Source organism: Crinia signifera, chromosome 5 (assembly GCF_055691185.1).
Source record: "Crinia signifera chromosome 5, ASM5569118v1, whole genome shotgun sequence".
Lineage (NCBI taxonomy): Eukaryota > Metazoa > Chordata > Amphibia > Anura > Myobatrachidae > Crinia > Crinia signifera.
Window position 1 is genome coordinate 211259393 of NC_139221.1, and position 20701 is coordinate 211280093.

At 40.2% G+C, this 20701-nt stretch overlaps 1 protein-coding gene across 1 annotated transcript in view; it reads left to right on the forward strand.

Moving 5' to 3' along the window:
- Nucleotides 1–4618: 4618 nt before the first annotated feature.
- The window catches only part of TBX20 (T-box transcription factor 20), a 47458-nt gene continuing 31375 nt past the window's right edge, over nt 4619–20701 (forward strand). The window contains exons 1-4 of the mRNA XM_083186329.1: nt 4619–4824; nt 8635–8869; nt 15738–15902; nt 20041–20149. Of these exons, the coding sequence (XP_083042455.1) occupies nt 4698–4824; nt 8635–8869; nt 15738–15902; nt 20041–20149 (636 nt within the window). The 5' untranslated portion in view covers nt 4619–4697. The remainder of the gene's footprint in view (nt 4825–8634; nt 8870–15737; nt 15903–20040; nt 20150–20701) is intronic.

Here is a 20701-nt window from a genome sequence, read left to right on the forward strand (position 1 = left end):
GATAGGGATAGGGCATTGATATGGTACCTGGGTACCTTAAACATAGTTTGTTCATTTCAAATATATGTTATTTACGTAGTACTGACATATTAATTAGCACCGTGTTTCAGATCATTATAACACTACACATAGTACCATGCAAATTCAAACGGGTGCTGTCATCATAAGCGAGCAGCGTTTCTCACGTGAATCGTTCCTTACAAGCACATACAGTATGATACCAAAGCTATACATAAAGCATTATACTGTGCATGGACATGAACTCCAGGACATAAGTGAAAATCGTGGACAGCAAGGAAATAATCGTCCCCTGGACAGGCGTAAACTTGCGCTTTCTCCGCCGCTTATTTCAGAATCCTGCGCCTGCGAGCCCTTGCCGTGGTCTTGGTTAGGGGAGAAAAGAAGTCGCCAGTTTGTAATAAAATAAATATAGAGATTGGGTTACATGGAGGATACTGAGAGGCTACACTGAGTTCTCATAGCACAATGAGGGAAAATGTGATTAGGAAGGGAGCAGGTGCACTAAGAAACTGATTCACTTGCCCACACACAGAAAGGTTAGGTGAAAGCTGAGCAACATGTCTCTGTAATATGTGTAAGAGGAAATCAGATGGTGGCAGTTTTAGCTGTTGTTGTTGTTGTTGTTATTATTATTATTATTGTTATTGTTATTATTATTAATAATAATAATAATAATTTTTCATGACTAGTAAATTAGTAACTCCACATAAAAATGTTATTTTGACTTCATCTTTATTTATTTTTTAATACATGTATATTTGCAACGCATTTATAAATAAATATTATTTTAATATGTAGCATTAATACTGAATGATATCAGATCCTATTATTAGGCTGAGCTCTATAATTAAATCAAAACCTGATCATTCTATCGAAGAAACAGGGGGAGTTTTGGTATATTCTAATGGTATATTCTATTCTACCTAAGACCAAATGAAACTTCATTTAGCACAGCAATACTAGAGAATGAACTGTTTATTAAATACTGTCAAACTTGCACACAGCTGTCAGTAATGTGTCTAATAAAAACAGGTTTCATTACATCCAATGAAATCGTTGCATGATAAATCATGCCCTGTATTTGGCAAAACCTCCCAGAGAGTGTCCGACTTAATCACACCAGGGGTATCTACAGGTAATTAGTCACAATCGTATCTGTACATACTCATTGTAATTAGAGGCTGATATAGCCATTGCTGGTGTACACAGTGGATCTCACAGAACTCACAGCACAATCACAGTGGCGATGGTACTTTCCATGCTCTTACCATCTGAGAACAAGGAGATCTGACTACACAGACAGCACTTTTGAGTCACTGGGATGTCGGTCTTGGTGCCAACGTGAGAAACTGGTTGCTTAAATTAAAATAAATAAATAAAATACCAACAAGAGAGGGGACTGTATTATACCAACAAGAGGGGGGACTGTAGTATGTGTGAGAGGGTTGTGCGCGTCTAGACAGGAGTCATTTCGTTATCAAGGTCTGGGGTACAGTATCCTAGACACTCTCCTGAGGGGATACAACTCAACCCAACATGATTTCACAAGGAAAATACAGACACGAAAAAACCCCGAGATTGGTGGGATTATTTGGAACCATTGAAGATTGTTAGTATGGAATGTCAAAAAAGAACACTGTAATAAAAAGTTATTTTATTTCTTTGGTTTAAATTCATGTTAATATAGGAATAGATTCTGCTAAATAATATGGCGACACCTCTTATAATAAGTGACCTCGGATGTTAGCCCATCAATTATTAATATTATTATTATTCATAATTTTAATGATAATATTATTCACTAATTTTAATCATTAGGAGTCAAATTAGAAAGCTAATTATCATAGACCTTCTGACTGCTTTGTACTATCCTTAATATCTGTATTATACAAATGTCATATTCTATAGTTTATTGTAGTTTATTAAGCTTATGAAATGCTTATAACATATTAACATATTCACTCATAACAAATGTTCATAAATAACACTTTCATGACATAGACTACATAGAATATAAATGTACTGATGTTCTCTTTTCCGTTAATTGGTTATTTTCCGTTACTTTCCGTTACTTCCGTTAGATAGATAGATAGATAGATAGATAGATAGATAGATAGATAGATAGATAGATAGATAGATAGATAGATAGATATATTTAGAGAGAGAGAGAGAGGGGGGGGAGAGAGAGATGACATGCAAGTAGTTTGCAGATTATTAGCTCTGACTATTACGTAATATTATGACACTTTTCAAGCACCATGCGAATATTAATATCATACCTCAATGTGCTGTTAGGTTCCCTACTTTTAGATGAGCAAAGTGCATGTTTCTTTTAATAAGGTATGATGCTTGTTTAATCGAAGCTTGCCTTTGTAGTTATTGTTACTAACATACATACAGTTAACATTTAAATATATTTGCAGTGAAAAAGTAGTCTAGAGTCCCATTGGTCTTGAAATGCAGTGTATGTTCTATTAAAGAAGTTTGATTTTTTTCTATATTATTATTGTTATTTTTATCAATAATCAAATAAACTACCAAAATGAATTTGGACAACACGTCGGCTTTTTGTTTTTGTTTTGCTGTTGTTTTATTATACTGCATAGTAAAAGCTGGTTGCGGTGTTTGCCTGCGCAATCTCCCAGGCAGCAGCAGTATCAGCAGCACACATGTGGAGTGACTGCAGTGAAGAGGTGCAGATATGTTGTGTTGATTTAAGGAAAAGGCCAAGACATTAATAAACACATACTAGAGATATGTCATTGTAAGAAAACACGTTTATCAATGTACCTGCGGTAAGGGGTTTTCTGCTAACTGTTTCTGAGTGTGTTTTCCCATAGTCTGGTAAAGGAGTCCTGTACAGATTAGGGAGAAAATGGTGTGCTGTAAAGTGGAAGAAGCGATGGAGAGGGGGGTCTGGTGGAGATAGCAGGAGGATGCAGACTATACAAATGTTGCCACGGAGTCTCGGGCAAACAGCCGGAACACAGGGGACACCATGATCTCTACAGCGATTTCTATAGGTGCAAACCGCTCCAGAACATCGCCCCTAAATCCGCCACAGAAAGCGCAACATCCAGAAGGAAACAGGCAACATTCAAAAATATGTGATCGACGCAGGGCATACAAGTATATGTCATTTGTCACACACACACATATATATATATATATATATATATATATATATATATATATATATATATATATATATATATATATATTACACGTTTAATAAGCACTTCAACAAATCATTCAGGACATATACAATGTAATGAGTATGTGCAGATCTTATCAATTTTGCATTGTTTACCGATTAGTAAAGTAAATAAATAAGTACATACAAGATCCCTAGAAAGTAGACAATACTGTAATACACTTTTGCTAGGAGAGACGATGGCTACAATGGGAGCAGACACCTCCCTTCCCTGTGGACAACACTTATCTCTATATTGTTATCAATGTGAGATGGACGAGTGTTTGTGTCCGGGTTATTATTTTGATTTTCTTTTGCCAAATAATTTGTCTTGGCGCATAGCATTGTGGACAAGCCATTAATTGCTAGTTATCACAAAAGGGCTTAGCCTTGCTGGAGTGTAGGTAATTGGAGGCCGCCCTATGGCTTACTAATACATCATAGACGTCTGTGATTAATTGGCAGTGCACGCCTGTGTCATTTACAGACAATGATGCCAATATTTCCTATCATCATCCACTTGCCGGAGGAGGGTGTAACCTGCCTGTCTGTGATCTGGGAAGTACAGTGCCATGTATGTGATGTGTCCTGTATATGATGTGGCAATCAGGGCTAGGGTGCAATCTGCATAGAGGAACTGGTTTGGGGATACAAGCAATAAAGTTTCCATTTACATCCCTCCAAACATAATACATATATGTACAATACATACAAGGTCATGTCATAGGGTCTGACTGATATATGATATATACGCCTGGACTTAGCTTGTTTGTCTGTTACATGCTACATGTATGTCTTCCTCTGGTAAGATACATGTACCATTAGGCACACTGCTGAACATGTTGGAACAAGAGGAATAAATCAATCATATATCAGTAATATATCAATCTCTGCAGGAACATTATGGCTTTCTTCCTGCTCCACCTTCTGATTAATACCATGTGCACTATTCCCGCTAATGACAAGGGGTTTAAAGGGAAAAGGAGCCGTATTATAATGAGGTAGCGGTACCCCCCCCCCCCCCCCCCCCCCCGCCCCCCCTCCAGTCCCTGTGTGTTGTCCCCCAGCCCTTGTGTGTCCTGTGCTCCTTCCACCCACCACCTCCCAGCCATTATCAGTAGTATCAGGCAAATGTGACGCTGGAAGGCTGCAATTGGTCAGGGGGGAGATATCATTTGTGTGGCCATCAAATTAAGGAAGGGGTGTCTGAGCCTCAACACTGTGTGCAACATCCACTCCCTACAGAGGCAGCCAGCCAGCCTGCTCCAGCCCAGCTACAGGACCCTCCCCGGCTCCTGCTGACCTGATGCCCAGACTTTGCTGCACTCAGCACCAGGAATCCCAAGGAGAGCAGCAGCCCCTGGGGGGGACATAGAGAAAACTCCTTCCCGTCCTAGCACTTTCCTGCAGGCTGCAGGCATTGGCCGGGACTGCTCCCCTGCCTCACTCTCTTCTACTTGTTGCTGCCTCCGGGAGACTCAGCATGGAGTACACTGCTTCTCCCAAACCCCAGCTCTCCTCCAGGGCCAACGCTTTCTCCATCGCCGCTCTGATGTCCAGCGGGACCGGCAAAGACAAGGAAACCCCTGAGAGCACCATTAAACCATTGGGTGAGTGGCCTGGAAAGGGACACACCAAGGAGGATGCAGCCTGGGATCCGGAGTGCACACACATGTATAAACGCATATATAGATATAGTATATACTACTATATATACACACACACAACAGGAATGCTAGAAAAAAAATTATTTTATATATATATATATATATATATATATATATATATATATATACACATACATACATACATACATACATACATACATACATACATACATACATGTATAGTTCATTTCCTAATGCAAGACTACCGCCATCATATTCTCTGTATATTTTGTTACTATACTAATATACACTGAATGTTATTTATTTTTTTAGGAAAAGGACATTCACCCCCCAAATACATTGCTAAACATTTGAAGTATTTCTATGACATGCAATACTGTCATTTGCCCAGGTATCGGCCATTCGCTTTCCCTGGTATAAGTTTGCTGGCCTGGCGCAAATGCGCATAATAATAATAAATACAGCGCAGGACAGAACGTGGCGCTAACGATTTGTCTGAAAATGTATTTGTCGCTTTAATAATAGTCAGAGAGACCATACGTTTCTTTAATAGGAACACAGATAACTAAATGGCCTTCAAATCCTTATGTCATATGAGATAGAACATATATCGCTTCTCATACTCTACAATATGTTTGATCCTAAAATAATATATTCGGGGTCGTACAAGTCATACTACGAATAGACTGCATTTATATTTCAGTATGACAACCTATCAGGAAGTTTTGATGTACTTACATTTTCTTTCGATTAACAAATACGTTTATAAAAGATCACTGCACTCTGTAATTATCAGTATATAAAAACAGTATTGAAATACATCTAAATGCTTTCATTTACTCTTTTGTTGATCCTTGTATTTCCTAGTTTCTTAGTTTTTTATTAGGATTAAAAAATATTTTAAAAGCATTTATTGTAGATGGAACCTAGCAATGCATTATTTGGCAATACATGAATGGTTCATAAGATGCATAAATGTAGCAAATAAAATATAGCTACAATAGTTGAAACCGCATACTGTACTATTTAGTAACTGTCTGCATGTCAGTAACGTGTGGAGAACATAGTAGTCTGTATGAATTTATTCACATGTCTATGGATTGAACACACTTTGATTTCCAGTCCTAATGCACTTCTGACTAGGGGAAATGATGTAGTTTTTAGAAATGTCCCCTACATTATAGGAATCAAACAACCCTCGGCCAAACGGTCAAATATTCGCGATCCCTTTAATTACTACTGATTATTTCATACTATTATGAAACCCGCATAGAGGCACACGGGAGCAGGAAGGTGCTCATGCAATACTAAATATAACAGTACGGTGCTCATGCAGTACTACATATAACAGTAAGGTGCTCATGCAATACTACATATAAGTATAACAGTAAGGTGTTCATGCAATACTACATATAAGTATAACAGTAAGGTGTTCATGCAATATTACACATAAGTATAATACACATATTACATATAAGTATAACAGTCATGTAACATCGGACATAAATATGATAGTAAGGTGGTCCTGTAACATTACACATAATTATAGCACTCAATATTACACATATGTAAAACAGTCGCGATATTACACATAAGTATAACAGTCATAATATTACAAATAATAGTGTCATAGTAAGGTGGTCATTGTAATTTCCAATTAGTATAACAATCATGTAAACTACATAATATGACACATATTTACTGTATAACAATCATGTTATATTAGACATAAGTAGAACAGTAAAATGGGAATGTATTAGATACATAAAATGGGAACATGCGTTACAGCTGACAGCAGGCACCGGCATACACGTAAAACCATTTCCCACTGGTGGTTCTCTGGCATTAACGATAAGGATGTGTTTTACATTAGTATCACAGGTTAGTTATTTTGGGAAGGGCCCCTACCAAGCAGATGTTTTGCTCCCAAAAGTAACAATTTGGTAACAATCTGCTTAAATGAACCATACAATCTATCCTCAGAAAGCTGCTTTTATTACACTACTCTGCATACTAACACATAACTGTCAGTAGATGATAACTGTGCTGCTAACTGCACAACGGAACGGAAAACCTTTAAATACATATTGTATATTGTATGCATTTTATTCACTTAGCATATGGCCTAAGTGTTGTGTCGCAGATATGCTTTTTTTTTTTAAATTGTAGTAGGTTATACCTACCTTGACATATTTATTTACGCATCATTAGATCCATATGCTGTATTATTTAAAAACTGCAGGATACACTAGAATATATATATATATATATATATATATATATATATATATATAATATTTCCAAATAATTTTCTCTGCTTTTTTCACACACACACACACACACACACACACACACACACACACACACACACACACACACACACACACACACACACACACACACACACACACCTTACATAATATACCTTAAAACTTCTAATTTCCTGTTATTGTTTGTATAACTCTATAGTGTGCACATAGTTACAATAATTGTTGTTCAGTGATATATATATATATATATATATATATATGTATATAGTACATGTGATATGGAATATACATTGTAAGCTCCACGGGGCAGGAACTGATGTGAATGATCAACTATTCTCTCTGTGATGCACTGCGGAATATGTGTGCGCTATATAAGAGACTGGTAATATATATATATATATATATAAATATATATATATATATATATATATATATATATATATATATATATATATATATATATATATATATATATATATACACAAACACACACACTGTGATAGTTGTTTGGAAGTGAAGATTAATTGCTAAATTCTAGTGTTCCCCAACTTGGCAGCTCAGTATTTACTTTCATCACCAAATTACATTTGAAAGTAAATACTGTACATTTGTGCCAAGCTGGAGTTTATGCCTTTTTGAAAATGATCTCTTGTGTTTTTGTGGTAGACCTCCCAGAAATGATGTGGTGTAACAGTAATGTTTAATTAATATTAATATTAACACTAATAACTGTATAATCTGTGATTCTACAGTATATATAATTTAAAAGACAGGCAGATGATATCTGAGACATTCAGTGGGGAATTTATGAAAGCTTGGAGAAAAAAATTGTGAGAGATAAAGGGAGGATTTCAATTTTGGGACTATGTGGCCAAATTGGCATTGCAATGGCATTTAAATTCAGGTAATAGCATCCTGTTTTGCCATATGTGCCCAATTTGTCCAAAAGTGCTTGATACATTATAATGTAGAGAACACTTTTGAGTGAAATCCCGCAGCCTCATTTTATGGCGGTTGTCATGGGAATCCATCAGCTTCTCGATGGCAGTTGAATTCCCCCCTATGTACCAAGCAATCAGCTCCTGTCATTTTTCAAACACAGCATATAAAATGTAAGGCAAAATCTGATTGGCTAGTACTTTATCTCTCACAATTTTATCTCTCTCCAAGCTTTAATAAATACCCCTGTAAAAATTGTAGGTTTCATTATCTGATCCCAATGTATTACTATAGCGCTGAAGACATATATACCATTTAAGAAAACTATATAAAAAAATGTGAAGAACCAAAAAATCATAAAATATCCTTGTATGAATGACAAGAATAAGGAATACTTTGCAATCTACTTTTATATCCATCTGGTATTGACTTGACTTACATGGACACTAATGCACAGTTTTTATCTTTCTCATCGCCAGTCTAGCACATTCAATAGCTTTGAAATGAGAGAGACTGTCCAGGCCTGCTACTTGGTGTCGTGGCTAATTCGGTCATTTATATATTTTCTCTTCCTTTGTGATAGAACAATTTGTTGAGAAGTCATCATGTGGCCAGCCTCTGAGTGACATATCCAGTGTGGACACTCATGGGGAGTTTAGCAGCAGCCCTTCTTCCCTGTGCACGGAGCCCCTAATCCCCACAACTCCCATCATCCCCAGCGAAGAGATGGCCAAGATTTCATGCAGCTTGGAGACCAAGGAGCTCTGGGATAAATTCCATGATCTAGGGACAGAAATGATCATTACCAAGTCTGGCAGGTGAGCTTTGCATTAATATGTGGATTTAGCATTATTATGTGGATTTAGTGGAGTATAGCTTGTGTAACTACAGTACATGTGGCTGACTATAGCTAGGTCTCTGTTCTCCATACTGACATATACATTTGTGTTTTTTTTATTTGACTTCATGACGCACATTATCACATATTGCAATATGTTATGAAATTAAATGGAATGCATTTAATGGTTGCTCTAGAACATGTGTGTACAATCTTTTGTAACAATAAAAATGACAATGTGTACATTGCACGTAATTTGTTCTGCTGAAATGAGGTTTAGGGACCATGAAATACCCTTAATACAAAACTACAATAACATGTCTAGGAACCGCTGCCCAATCAATTTTACAAAGCCCACTGCCTAATCCTTACCTCCAACTGAGCTGAAATCTTCAACCACTTTTATAGCAGTTCACCTCCTAATATGAAGGGAACTTGAAAAATGGGTACAAATGTTTATCTTTTGTTATCAAATGTTTAACAGTGGAATATAAAACTAGCAAGTACACTAAAATCTAAATCTTAAATCTAAAAATATTTAGGGGGAAAGTTACTAAAGGAAATTTGTAAAAAAAAAAAATAGGTGTATTTGTATCCAGAAATACACTAATTTTTGACATTTACTATCCCGAAAATACAGCAATTCGTAGTCGTATTGATGTGCTATCAATACGAATACGAATTGCCGTATTTTCGGGATAGTAATGTCAAAAATAAGTGTATTTCTGGATACAAATACATCTATGTTTTACAAATTTCCTTTAGTAAATTTCCCCCTTAATATCTCTATAATTACACTGTACATTTAGAACAATTTATATAGATGATTGCACCCAAAACTGGGCAGTTTGCAGGTCACTGTTTTCTGGTTTGTTTAAATGTCTTCAACTTAATTAACAAGCCTGTTTTAAATAGATCATGTTATATTATTTAAATCAGGCATGTCCAAACTATGGAACTCCAGCTTTTGTGAAACTACACGTCCCATCATGCCTTGCTACAATGTAGCAATTAGGGAATGCTAAAACTATGGCAAGGCATGCTGGGATGTGTAGTTTCACAACAGCTGGAGGGCCATAGTTTGGACATGATTTAAATAATCTGTACATATTATGACGCTGCATATTTATCCCCAAATTCCAGGTACAGTGGCAGTATTAATGACTGACAAATTGTCTTGTTCTTCTACATTCAGAAGTAGCTACATATTATTTCCCTTCTTTGGTGTGTTAAGTTGAAAGAAAAGGTTATATAACAAATGCTCTGTAGATTTTAGCTTGGTGTACAGAAGTGTTATTTTGTGTCTAGAATTGTCTTTAGTGACCACTTACACAGCAGATTTGCAGATAATTCACCACTTTGTCACTTCTGTTGTCACTCTGTGTTGAGCTGATTGCAGCCCCAGGAGCTCCCATGTTCTTAAGACCACAGTTTTAGAACTCATCATTTTCAAGTCCATCTAAAAGCATCCATAGACTTTAAACAAGTATTTATCCATATGGGGAAACATCAACAAAATATTTTGCCGTTTTAAAGACTGTGTAAAGATGAGTTTCAGAAAGAGTTAATGGGGGAAATTTACTAAGATGCGAGTTGTATCTCACATTGGATGTTGCTATGGGCAACCAATCAGATCTAATCTGATATCTTCTAGAAGGTGCTAAATAAATAAGAAGTAGATTCTGATTGGTTGCCCATAGCAACATGTAAAATACAACTCTCATTTTAGTAAATTTCCCCTAATGTTTCTTTGCTCCATTAAGAAAATATAACCATCTTATGTCTGCTGTCAGAGGTGTAAAAGCATTCCTCTAGAGCAGTGTTTTTCAACCACTGTGCCGTGGCACACTAGTGGCCTTGAGCTGTTCTCAAGTATGCCCCCAGATCTAGAGATGTCCAAACCATTTAATTACTGCTCTCTTTTCAGGTAAAGTTCCAATGTATTTTATTTTTGTTACCTGTGGAGACCAGTGTGATTGTTTTTTATATGGAGGCCAATAGGTATGTTTTTTTCTCTGTGGGTGCCAATGTGCTTTGCCCTGTGGGGTTCTTACGGCATGCCTTGGCAATTTTATTTAGAGATACGCAAGGTAAAAAGGTTGGAAATCAGTGCTCTAGAAAAAGGAAAGTTTCAACTGCAACCCTCAAGAACACATAACAGATTATATTTTGAGGATAATAATGCCACATTTGCACTGTGTTGTTATTGCACATGAATTCACTACAACTTAGGCTTTTTGTCAGTGAAAACAAATCCACCCAGGTCCAGTCACCCGGGAATCCTTTTTGGGTACCTTGCAGGGTTTTAGACCAGAAGGATCTGGGAAACCCAGGAACAACTCACAACTGGGGAGAAATGCTTTTCCTGGCACAAGGAGATTATATCATCTCCAAACCAGTGGTTTAAATTCATCCCAGTCGTATGGAGATTGGTGCCCCCCTTCCCTTTAAAATTGTTTTATAAAAAAGGGAAACAAATATCATGTGCATGTATGCGTGTGTATGTATGCATTGGGTTTGACCTGGATTGGAACGGTATTCCAAATCTTAGGTCAGATATGGGACTTTAGTGGCAGTATTACTGACCCAGCAAGCTAGAATAACTAACCTGAACATGATCTAAGAAATCCATAAAACATGAGCACTGGCACTTGAAGACTGGAGTTGAGAACCACTGCTCTAGATCAGTGGTTCTCAACCTCGGTCCTCAAGTTCCCCCAACAGTTCACCTTTTCCAGGTCTCCACACACAATCACAAATGAAATAATTAGCTCCACCTTTCATCTTTTAAAATGTGTCAGTGAATAATGAGTGCACCTGCCAGGTGACCTGAAAAACATGCATCTGTTGGAGGTACTTGAGGACCGAGGTTGAGAACCACTGCTCCAGAGCATCAGATTAGGTTTAAAGTGATCTTGATATGAAGCAAAGATTTGCCAGCTTTGCTGCAGAATGTGAAGAATTAACACAATATGACATGGGTCTTCAAACTGTGGCCCTCCAGATGTTGTGGAACTACATGTCCCAGCATGCCCTGACCGTTTTGGCATGCTCTCATAGGAAAAAATGTGGCAATGCAAGCTGGGACATGTAGTTTCACAACATCTGGAGGGCCACAGTTTGAAGACCCATGCAATATGCTATCAGACATGTAAAACTGAAATGTTGTGAAAGTGGAACAATTACTGCTGGGATGACTGTTTTTAATGTCTCCAAAGCTGGCAATTATTGAGGTGCTGTAGACACATTAATGTATCTCCACAATAAAGTAGATGTCTAGTTTGCCCTCGATGAGCCAGATATATTACATTTATCAAACTGTTTCATTTATTTCCTGGTGACATTACTTGTTGAATGTACAGTACTGCCTTCAGCAAAAGAACTGACATCACTATCTCTTTGATGTTGTGTTGATCTGATGATGTCAGCAGGACCAGCTAATGGGCTGTTAGCTTACAGACTCTGGCATGGCTGGACAGTAAAACATTGCCCCTGCTAGTTTTATCTTGGAAACGCAATTCTATTGTTTTTTACAAATCAGCTGGGAGACAGCATCTATACTCTATCCTCCTTGCTAACTGCATATGGTAATGCTGCTATGAAACAAACTCTGAAAGCTCATTTGCATGGGAGCATAGATTGTTCACATACTCTATGAGGCCAGTTACATAGATCCTCAGCATATTTATTAGCGTTATTAAACAATTCTATGTTGTTTCAGCCTTACCTGATGTAAACATAATGCTGTCATTTGCTCCAGTTTCTTCAGTACAGTTCAATTTTAACCACCCAAAATTTGTTACCCACACATATAATGTGACAAGATCATTTGGAATAGGCTCCTATAACTCTCTTGGTATTTATCAAAGTTTGGTAAGAGATACAATTGAGAGAGATAAAGGATCCAATTCAAACCTATATGCAGGGTTGCGACCCCGCAGCTCTGCCGATTATCGGATGACGCTGCGTGCATGCGCAAGCCATCAGTATGAATAAATATAGCAAAGGCTTCACTGTCCGTACACAGGGTGATTGACTCACTGCAGCATCTCCAATAAGTTCTGTGATCCCTTATTTACCACCCACAGCCACAATGGGCTACAGTATGCGTTGCAGCCGAATCTACCAATATCAGGAATTCTAAGCCTTCCTGATATTGGCTACCACAATCTTTTAATTGGTAGCCCATTGTAGCCTAAGAGTACACTTCACAGGATGTAATTCCCAAAGGGTTCCCCATTAACCATCCTCTGTAAATTGCCGCTGTGCATGGCTGTAAATTGCTACTATGTGTGACAACTGGCACTTCATGATCATAGGCGAATCTAGAATTATGGTAATGGGTGGTCCCAGATCTAGATACAACAGCAGGGGGACCTTTGCGCGGCGTAGCCGCGCGCCAAAAAGGGGTGTGGCCTCATGTGAAGGAGGCGTGGCATCACAACAAGGGGTGTGGTATTACACTTTAGACCATACACAGTAATGCCCATTACACATTTTAGCAAACTCCGTAATACCCATTACACATAAAGCCACACGCTGTAATGCCAATTACACATAAGGCCACACACCATAATGCCCATTACACATTGTGCCACACATCATGATGCCCATTACATACTATATAACAAACCATAATGCCCATTACATATTTGCCACATAAGTGCTGCTTACCTACGTGCTCATTGCTAGGGGGTTCTTGCTTGATGGCACTATAGTACCCATTACACATGATGCTGCACACCATAGTACCCATTACACATGATGCCGCACACCATAGTACCCATTATACATGATGACGCACACCATAGTACCCATTACACATGATGCCGCGCACAATAGTACCCATTACACACGATGCTGCACACATAATGTCCCTTACACATGATGCTGCACACATAATGCCGCTTACACATGATGCTGCACACCGTAATGCCCCTTACACATTAAGCCACACATTATGCGTAATGCCCCCACATAATGCCACTTGTAGCGTCCCTTAAGCAATGCCCCCAAAAGTGCCACTTACTGTAAATTTTTATATGAGCCTTCACTGCTGCTGCAGGGAGAGATGGAGAGCGGTGCAGCTGCTTCTATGGGGAGAGGAGCAGAGTGCAGCGCAGAGCACGCTCCCACTCCCCTCCTGGTGTCCCCTCTAGCCGAGAGGACATTTTAAATAGTGTGCGCGCTGTTGTTGTGCGTGAAGCTGCAGGGGTGACAGTCATTGACAGTTGGGCAGAGAACAGGGTGCTGCCCGGCTGTATTCAGAGCACTGCAGGTCACGGCTGTTTGAAATAATACCCCTTTCACAACAGAAAATGCAGGGATTTACCCGGGAATATGGTCCCAGGATCATGCAGGGACATTCCCACGCTGACCCCTTATACACCAGCCTAGTCCCTGCATTTTCTGGTGCGAGGGGGAGAGACAACCACTCCCCTCTCCCTACCCCCCTTTAACCAACCAGCTATATCTTCGGAACCAACTGACCCATTTACATGAGACCAGTATCATATTGAAGAACTTTTGAGTTGGCTTTAAATGATTTTGGTCCTGTGAAACTGGGCTGTTTGATTCCAGAGAAATCTGCCCTCAAAGAACATAAACAGCCATCTAATTACATTTAAGAAATGAAAAAAAAAAAAAAAACGGTTTAACCTCAATATCCCTGGAACCAATTAACACATATGAATCCAGCCTGGTATCAGATTGAAGGCCCAGCGATTTGGGTTCGACTGAGATCAACCTCGAGCTTCAGTGATGCCGAAGGGGGAACAGGTAGCCGTTGAACTGGATGGGGGTCGGAATTAGCGTGTCCCATGTTATCCTATAGGGAAAACGTTCCAGCTTTGCCTGGCCGTATCTCCGGTTCCCAGGGGGCTAGAGACACGGGGCTGGGATTGTTGGAAAGCCCTGGTCCTCAGCTACAAAATGGGCTAATGGGTGGTCCTGTGCACCCCCGGACCACCCCCTAGATTCGCCTATGTTCATGATCTACTCTCAGTTCTGGATATTGGAAGCCATCTGTGAATATTCAGAAGATTGGATTAGCTGACATTAGCTAAAATTATAACAATATAATAAGTAAACCAATATTTGAATTAATGAGGCCGAGATTTACTAAGCCTTGAAAAGTGATAAAATGGAGAGTGATAAACCACCAGCCAATCAGCTCCTACTAGGGTGGGCAATCCTGGGATCGGCAGGATCCCGGGATTGTCCTGTGGCTGCGCGCAGAGTGACCTTCTCCGCGCCCACCTGACCTCACCCGACCTCATCATCACCGCCGGGCTCACCATGACCGCTTGGCTCCTGGACCACTGCTCACCTCCCGACCACAACCAGCCCAGCTCCCAATCACATCCGTCAGGCTCCTGCACCACTGCCCGCCTCCCGACCACCGCCACCCAGTTCACAATCACAGCCACCGGACTACTGACCACCTCTGTCCGGCTCCCGCACTGATGGCCGGGTAAGTTACACTGGGTTTGGTGGGGACAGAGAGGTATTAATGTTTGTTATTATATTGATGACCCCAATCGCGGGTTTCCTGGGAATCCCGGGTTTAGGCCTTGTTCAGTCCCGAATCCCAGGATTGAAAAAATTCTCCAGGATTGGCATCCCTAGCTCCTACCTATCATTTTATTAAACACAGCCTGTGACATGGCAGTTAGGAGCTTATTGGCTGGTGGTTAATCACTTTCTATTTTATCACTTTTCAAGCTTAGTACATCTGGCCCTTTGTAGCTAAAGAGATCTTTGCTTTTCATGCATGTATATAGCGTACACCTTTTTTGTTATTTCATATTTTTAAATTTGCTTTGTGTTGTCAATATTGTTCTTTCTAGGAGAATGTTTCCTACGATCAGGGTCTCATTTTCTGGAGTTGATCCGGATGCCAAGTACATTGTATTAATGGACATAGTGCCAGTGGACAATAAGAGATATAGATATGCTTACCACAGGTCATCTTGGCTGGTAGCTGGAAAAGCAGACCCGCCTCTGCCTGCCCGGTAAGTTGTACTACTTATAATAAACTTATAGTTATTGAATCTGTTTATGGTGTTTTACCTTTATTTGTGCCTTTAAAAAATAAATGGATATGGTGTAACCAGGGGCATAGCCAGAAATGTGTGGGCTACATAGCAACATTTTCAATGTGCCCCTGTCATAATGATTTTAGACAGACCCCTCTCTGCAGCAGTTGTTAATTTCATGCCCCTTAATTGTACCCTAGTGCATTTTTCGAACCGTAGTAGAGCCTGTGCTAATATTATGCCCCATATTAGTGCAGTAGTTTATTTTATGGACCATGGTAGTGCCCTCATTATGTCACATTGCAGGGCTGCCAGTACACGTTACCCCACACAATATCACCAATTCACAGAGATCCCTATTCATATTATGTCACATTAGGGAGCCTCCTGTTCATAATATGTCACACTATAGTGCCTTCCATTCATATTGTGCCACATTACAGTGCCCCAGTTCATATTATGCCACAATATAGTAAATCCATATCATATTGTGCTACATTATAGTGACCCAGTACATATGCTTATAACATTATAATGCCCACCAGTTCATTTTAAACCACATTACAATGATCAGGTCTAGAGGTGTAACTAGAAATATTGTTTGCTCCAAGGGAAAAGTTTGTAAGAGCCCCTGTGTATCTAGCAATGATGAAAAATGTATGTAACACATGCAACTATGACTGGGAGGATTATCCCCTCTTAGCTCTGGGCCACAAATCATCTGCACTTCCTGTAACTATGGTAACTACGCTATTGGGTGTACCCAACTAACAGACCAGGCACAAAACTCTGTACTGTGCGTCAACAGTGGGGGCTCCATAGGTGGGGCTGCAGCACAGTCCAACATTCAAATACGGGTGCGACACCCACTGCCAGTGAGTCAGTATGGAATAGCAGTTGATGGCAGTTGCTGCAGCCCCCTCTGAAGCCTGCTTTGGAATTAAACCTCTCAAAGACTGATGATGTTTAGTACAATCACATTTGAACATCATTGCTAGAGTGGGATACAATAATTAGGTCTACAAGCATTGGGTCGACAGTCATTAGGTCGACACCATTAGGTCGACATGCATTAAGGTCAACATGCATTAAGGTTGACGTGCAGGAAGGTCAACATGACTGAAGGTCAACATGGGTTAGGGCGACAGTCTCATTAGGTCAACACAAGCACTAGGTCGACATAGGGAAGGTGGACAGTCAAAAGGTCGACATGGGTTTTTTCACTATTTTTTTTAGCTGACATGTGCCAACAGGCGGTATTTCATGCCCGACCATCCACTAGGGCGTGTTGGGAGAAGAAAATTGTGTGCCAAGCGTAGCAAGGCACCGTGCCCGAAGCAATTCGGGACAAAAAATATGTGAAAAACCCCATGTCAACCGTTTCACTGTCGACCTTCCCCATGTCGACCTAATGCCTGTGTCGACCTAATGACCCTGTCCACCTAACCCATGTCAACCTTCCTGCATGTCAACCTTAACGCATGTCGACCTTAATGCATGTCGACCTAATGGTGTCGACCAACATGCTGGAGACATAATGTTCCATACCCGCTAGAGTGTTACTTTCACAGATAACGATGTCATGATCCGAATACCTTCTTACTAGATGGACATTTGGTATACCAGATAATACCAGGACAGAACATGTTATATCAGTTGTGGAATTTTCACTGCAGAAAAAATGATCGTTATGAAGGACCTTTATTAAAATAATGAGACATGACTGTACTCTAAACTATATACTATATCTATTTAGTATTCCCATGTTTCAGTTATGGTTTACATGGCTGCCATAATATGTTCAGAGAGGCTATAAAAGCAGAAATTAGGACATTATAATGGCCCTACATTAATGCAGTAAATTTGTAATTGAAACCAATCCAGGTACTACAAAAGATATATTATGGAGATAAAGCCCATAAGGATTGGAATAATGTTATCAAAGTAGCACAATTGTGTAATAAAACCTGGTGAGCTCTGCATTAACATAAACAGCAGCTTGGTTAATGGTAATGATTCTTTAAAAGCATTTATGATCCATTCATGATATTTTGTAATAAGCTTATACAGGAAAACTTTGATCCATAAAACTATAAGGGCTCAGGCTGCCACACTATTTCAGGATAAATATATTCAATAGGAGAATGAACAGAAACGGAGCTGTAACATTTCTGCATTAAACACAGATTAATAAATGCATCAAATACATACATTCATAAATGGTGAAAAACGATTTTATAATAAATGTCACAAAATGCTGCTCCTTATGTCATGTGACCCGCTGTTGTGCCATTCCACAAAGTCTGCACTCGTTTTGTATTCCATCTTCTGTGATTTAATATCTTGCTCCATGTTTGGGACTGATGAGTTATTTTATCTAAACTTATGGGGGTAGTTCATAGTTGCATTCAAAAGATGCCAGCTTATGTCTGCACACAAGCTTATGCTCCCATTCTGTGTGTGTGTGTGTGGGGGGGGGGGGGGTTAGGGTTAAGCACTAAGGGGATGGTTAGGGGGGGTGTGGTATAGGGTTCCGACAGTCGGGATCCTGACAGTCATTAGCCCGACGTCGGGATCCTGACCTGCCGGACTCAGACAGCATGGCGAGTGCAACAAAGCCCCTTGCGAGCACGGTGGCTCGCTACGCTCGCCTCCTATTCTATTCTCCCTCTATGGGGGTTGTGGACTCCCCATGAGGGAGAATAGCCGGTGGCCGTCGGGAACCCATCTGTCGTTGTTTTAACAGTCGGGATCCTGACGTCGGGTAAATGACTGTCAGGATAGGGTTAGCGATACACTAGCCAGACCAGGCAAGTTGTGTTCACATAATAAAAGTCAATGTGGACAATGTCGACATGCCAGACAATTATGAATGATTAATGTAGACTCAAATGTTCACAAAATATTCCCCACCTATAAAGCATTATATGTATAAGTGTTTAAAGGGATTGGGTAGTGAATCCTGGCAGTCAGGATCCCAACAGTCATTAAACTGAAAGTGCAAACTCTTGATGACAAGAATCCCGACACATCCTGGCTAGTATTTTTACCCTACCCCTAACTCACCTCAGCCTAACTCTAATTCCCCCCCCCCCCCTAGTGCCTACTCCAATGGGTCCTACAAATGGTGGAGATTTTGCTGAGTGATCTGAGCTATGTAGATTGCTCAGATTGCTCAACACGATCTGTCAGGGCCAGTGTTCTCCAGTGAAAACACCAGCCCTGACTGGCAATGTAACTAGCTTAATCCAGCATGCATACCCTCCAAGTGTACCGATTTAGCTGGTACAGTACCGTTTTTTTTACGGTCTGTACCGGCTAGAAATCAATGTACCGATTGTACCAAATTCTTCCAATTCTGACTAACATGGCAGCCGCTCCACTGGTCGGATTGGGCCCAGCGGGGGTGTAAACAGTTAATATTGCCCAGCAGGGAAGCCCCTGTACCCGCTGCTGTGGTACGGCAGCCAGCAGCGTGCGTCGAGCCGCGTCGTGACATCAGCATGCGGCTCGCAGACCTCCTCCCGCAGGGCTGTCGTCGCTGTCCACTATGATGCCGTAAAGGACGCCCGGCCGGTGCATGCACCGCCGATATAGCCGGACAGTGGACACCAGAGGCTGTGCAATACAGTGCAGCAGAGCCACATCTGTAACGGGATTCGGAGCTGCCGGGCTGGTCCCGCATCTTATATCAGTACACATTCGGAAAGGGGGTGTGACCACGCCCCCTTTTGCCTGTGACCACGCCTCCTTTTTGAATGTGTACCGATTCCTTGACTTCAGATGTTGGAAGGTATGCAGCATGTGGATATTAATCACCGGGCAATAGCGAAGCGCAGGGCCATGCATTGCTATGGCCCCTACACATGGAGTGATGTAAGCGATGTAGTCAGATGGCTTAGAAAATGCCCTGAAATCAGCCCATACTGTATGTAGTGTTTACCAGTGGGATGTGTTAGAATTCTGTTGATTGGGATCTGCCGGGATATTGAACACATCCTATTACAAGGTGTAATGCTTTTATGTACAGGATGTTTAAATGTCGGCATATGTTGTGTCTAAATTTACATTTCACTCTGAGTATAGTGTTATATATTTCCTTTTAATGTTCTAGGTTATATGTGCATCCAGATTCTCCCTTCACTGGAGAACAGCTGCTGAAACAAATGGTTTCTTTTGAGAAAGTCAAGCTGACAAACAATGAACTGGATCAGCATGGACATGTAAGTGTGTACATTTCTAAGCACGATGACTGGAAGGTCACATACAGTGCAGGCACCGAAATAACACCAGCACCATCGCAGAAGATTGCATTACTCACCCGGCTACAAGTGCTGGGACAGATAAAATATTGGAGAGGATAGTGGTATTCACATGTGTGATATGATTAGAGGAAGAAGCATGGACAGCTTTCCAAGCAACTGAGATAGTGTCATGTCATTGTTAATTGTCAAACATTCAGCACATACGTCTTTAGCATTCGGAGCTGAAACAGTTGTAAGTACGTATATCTGGATTCCGGATCTTTATTATTTATTTACCGGAATTAAGGATGATGGGGTAAATTTACTAAGATGTTCTAAGAATTCTATTAATGATAAGATGTTGCCCATAGCAACCACTCCCATTCCATCTATTATCTTCTAGAACAGGGCTGGGCAACACCTTGCATCAGTTTCAGCATGGCCACATAGCAAAACTAATGCAAAGCATCCTGGGATGTGTAGTTCATCAACATCTGGAGGGCCGGTGTTGCCCAGCCCTGTTCTAGAAGG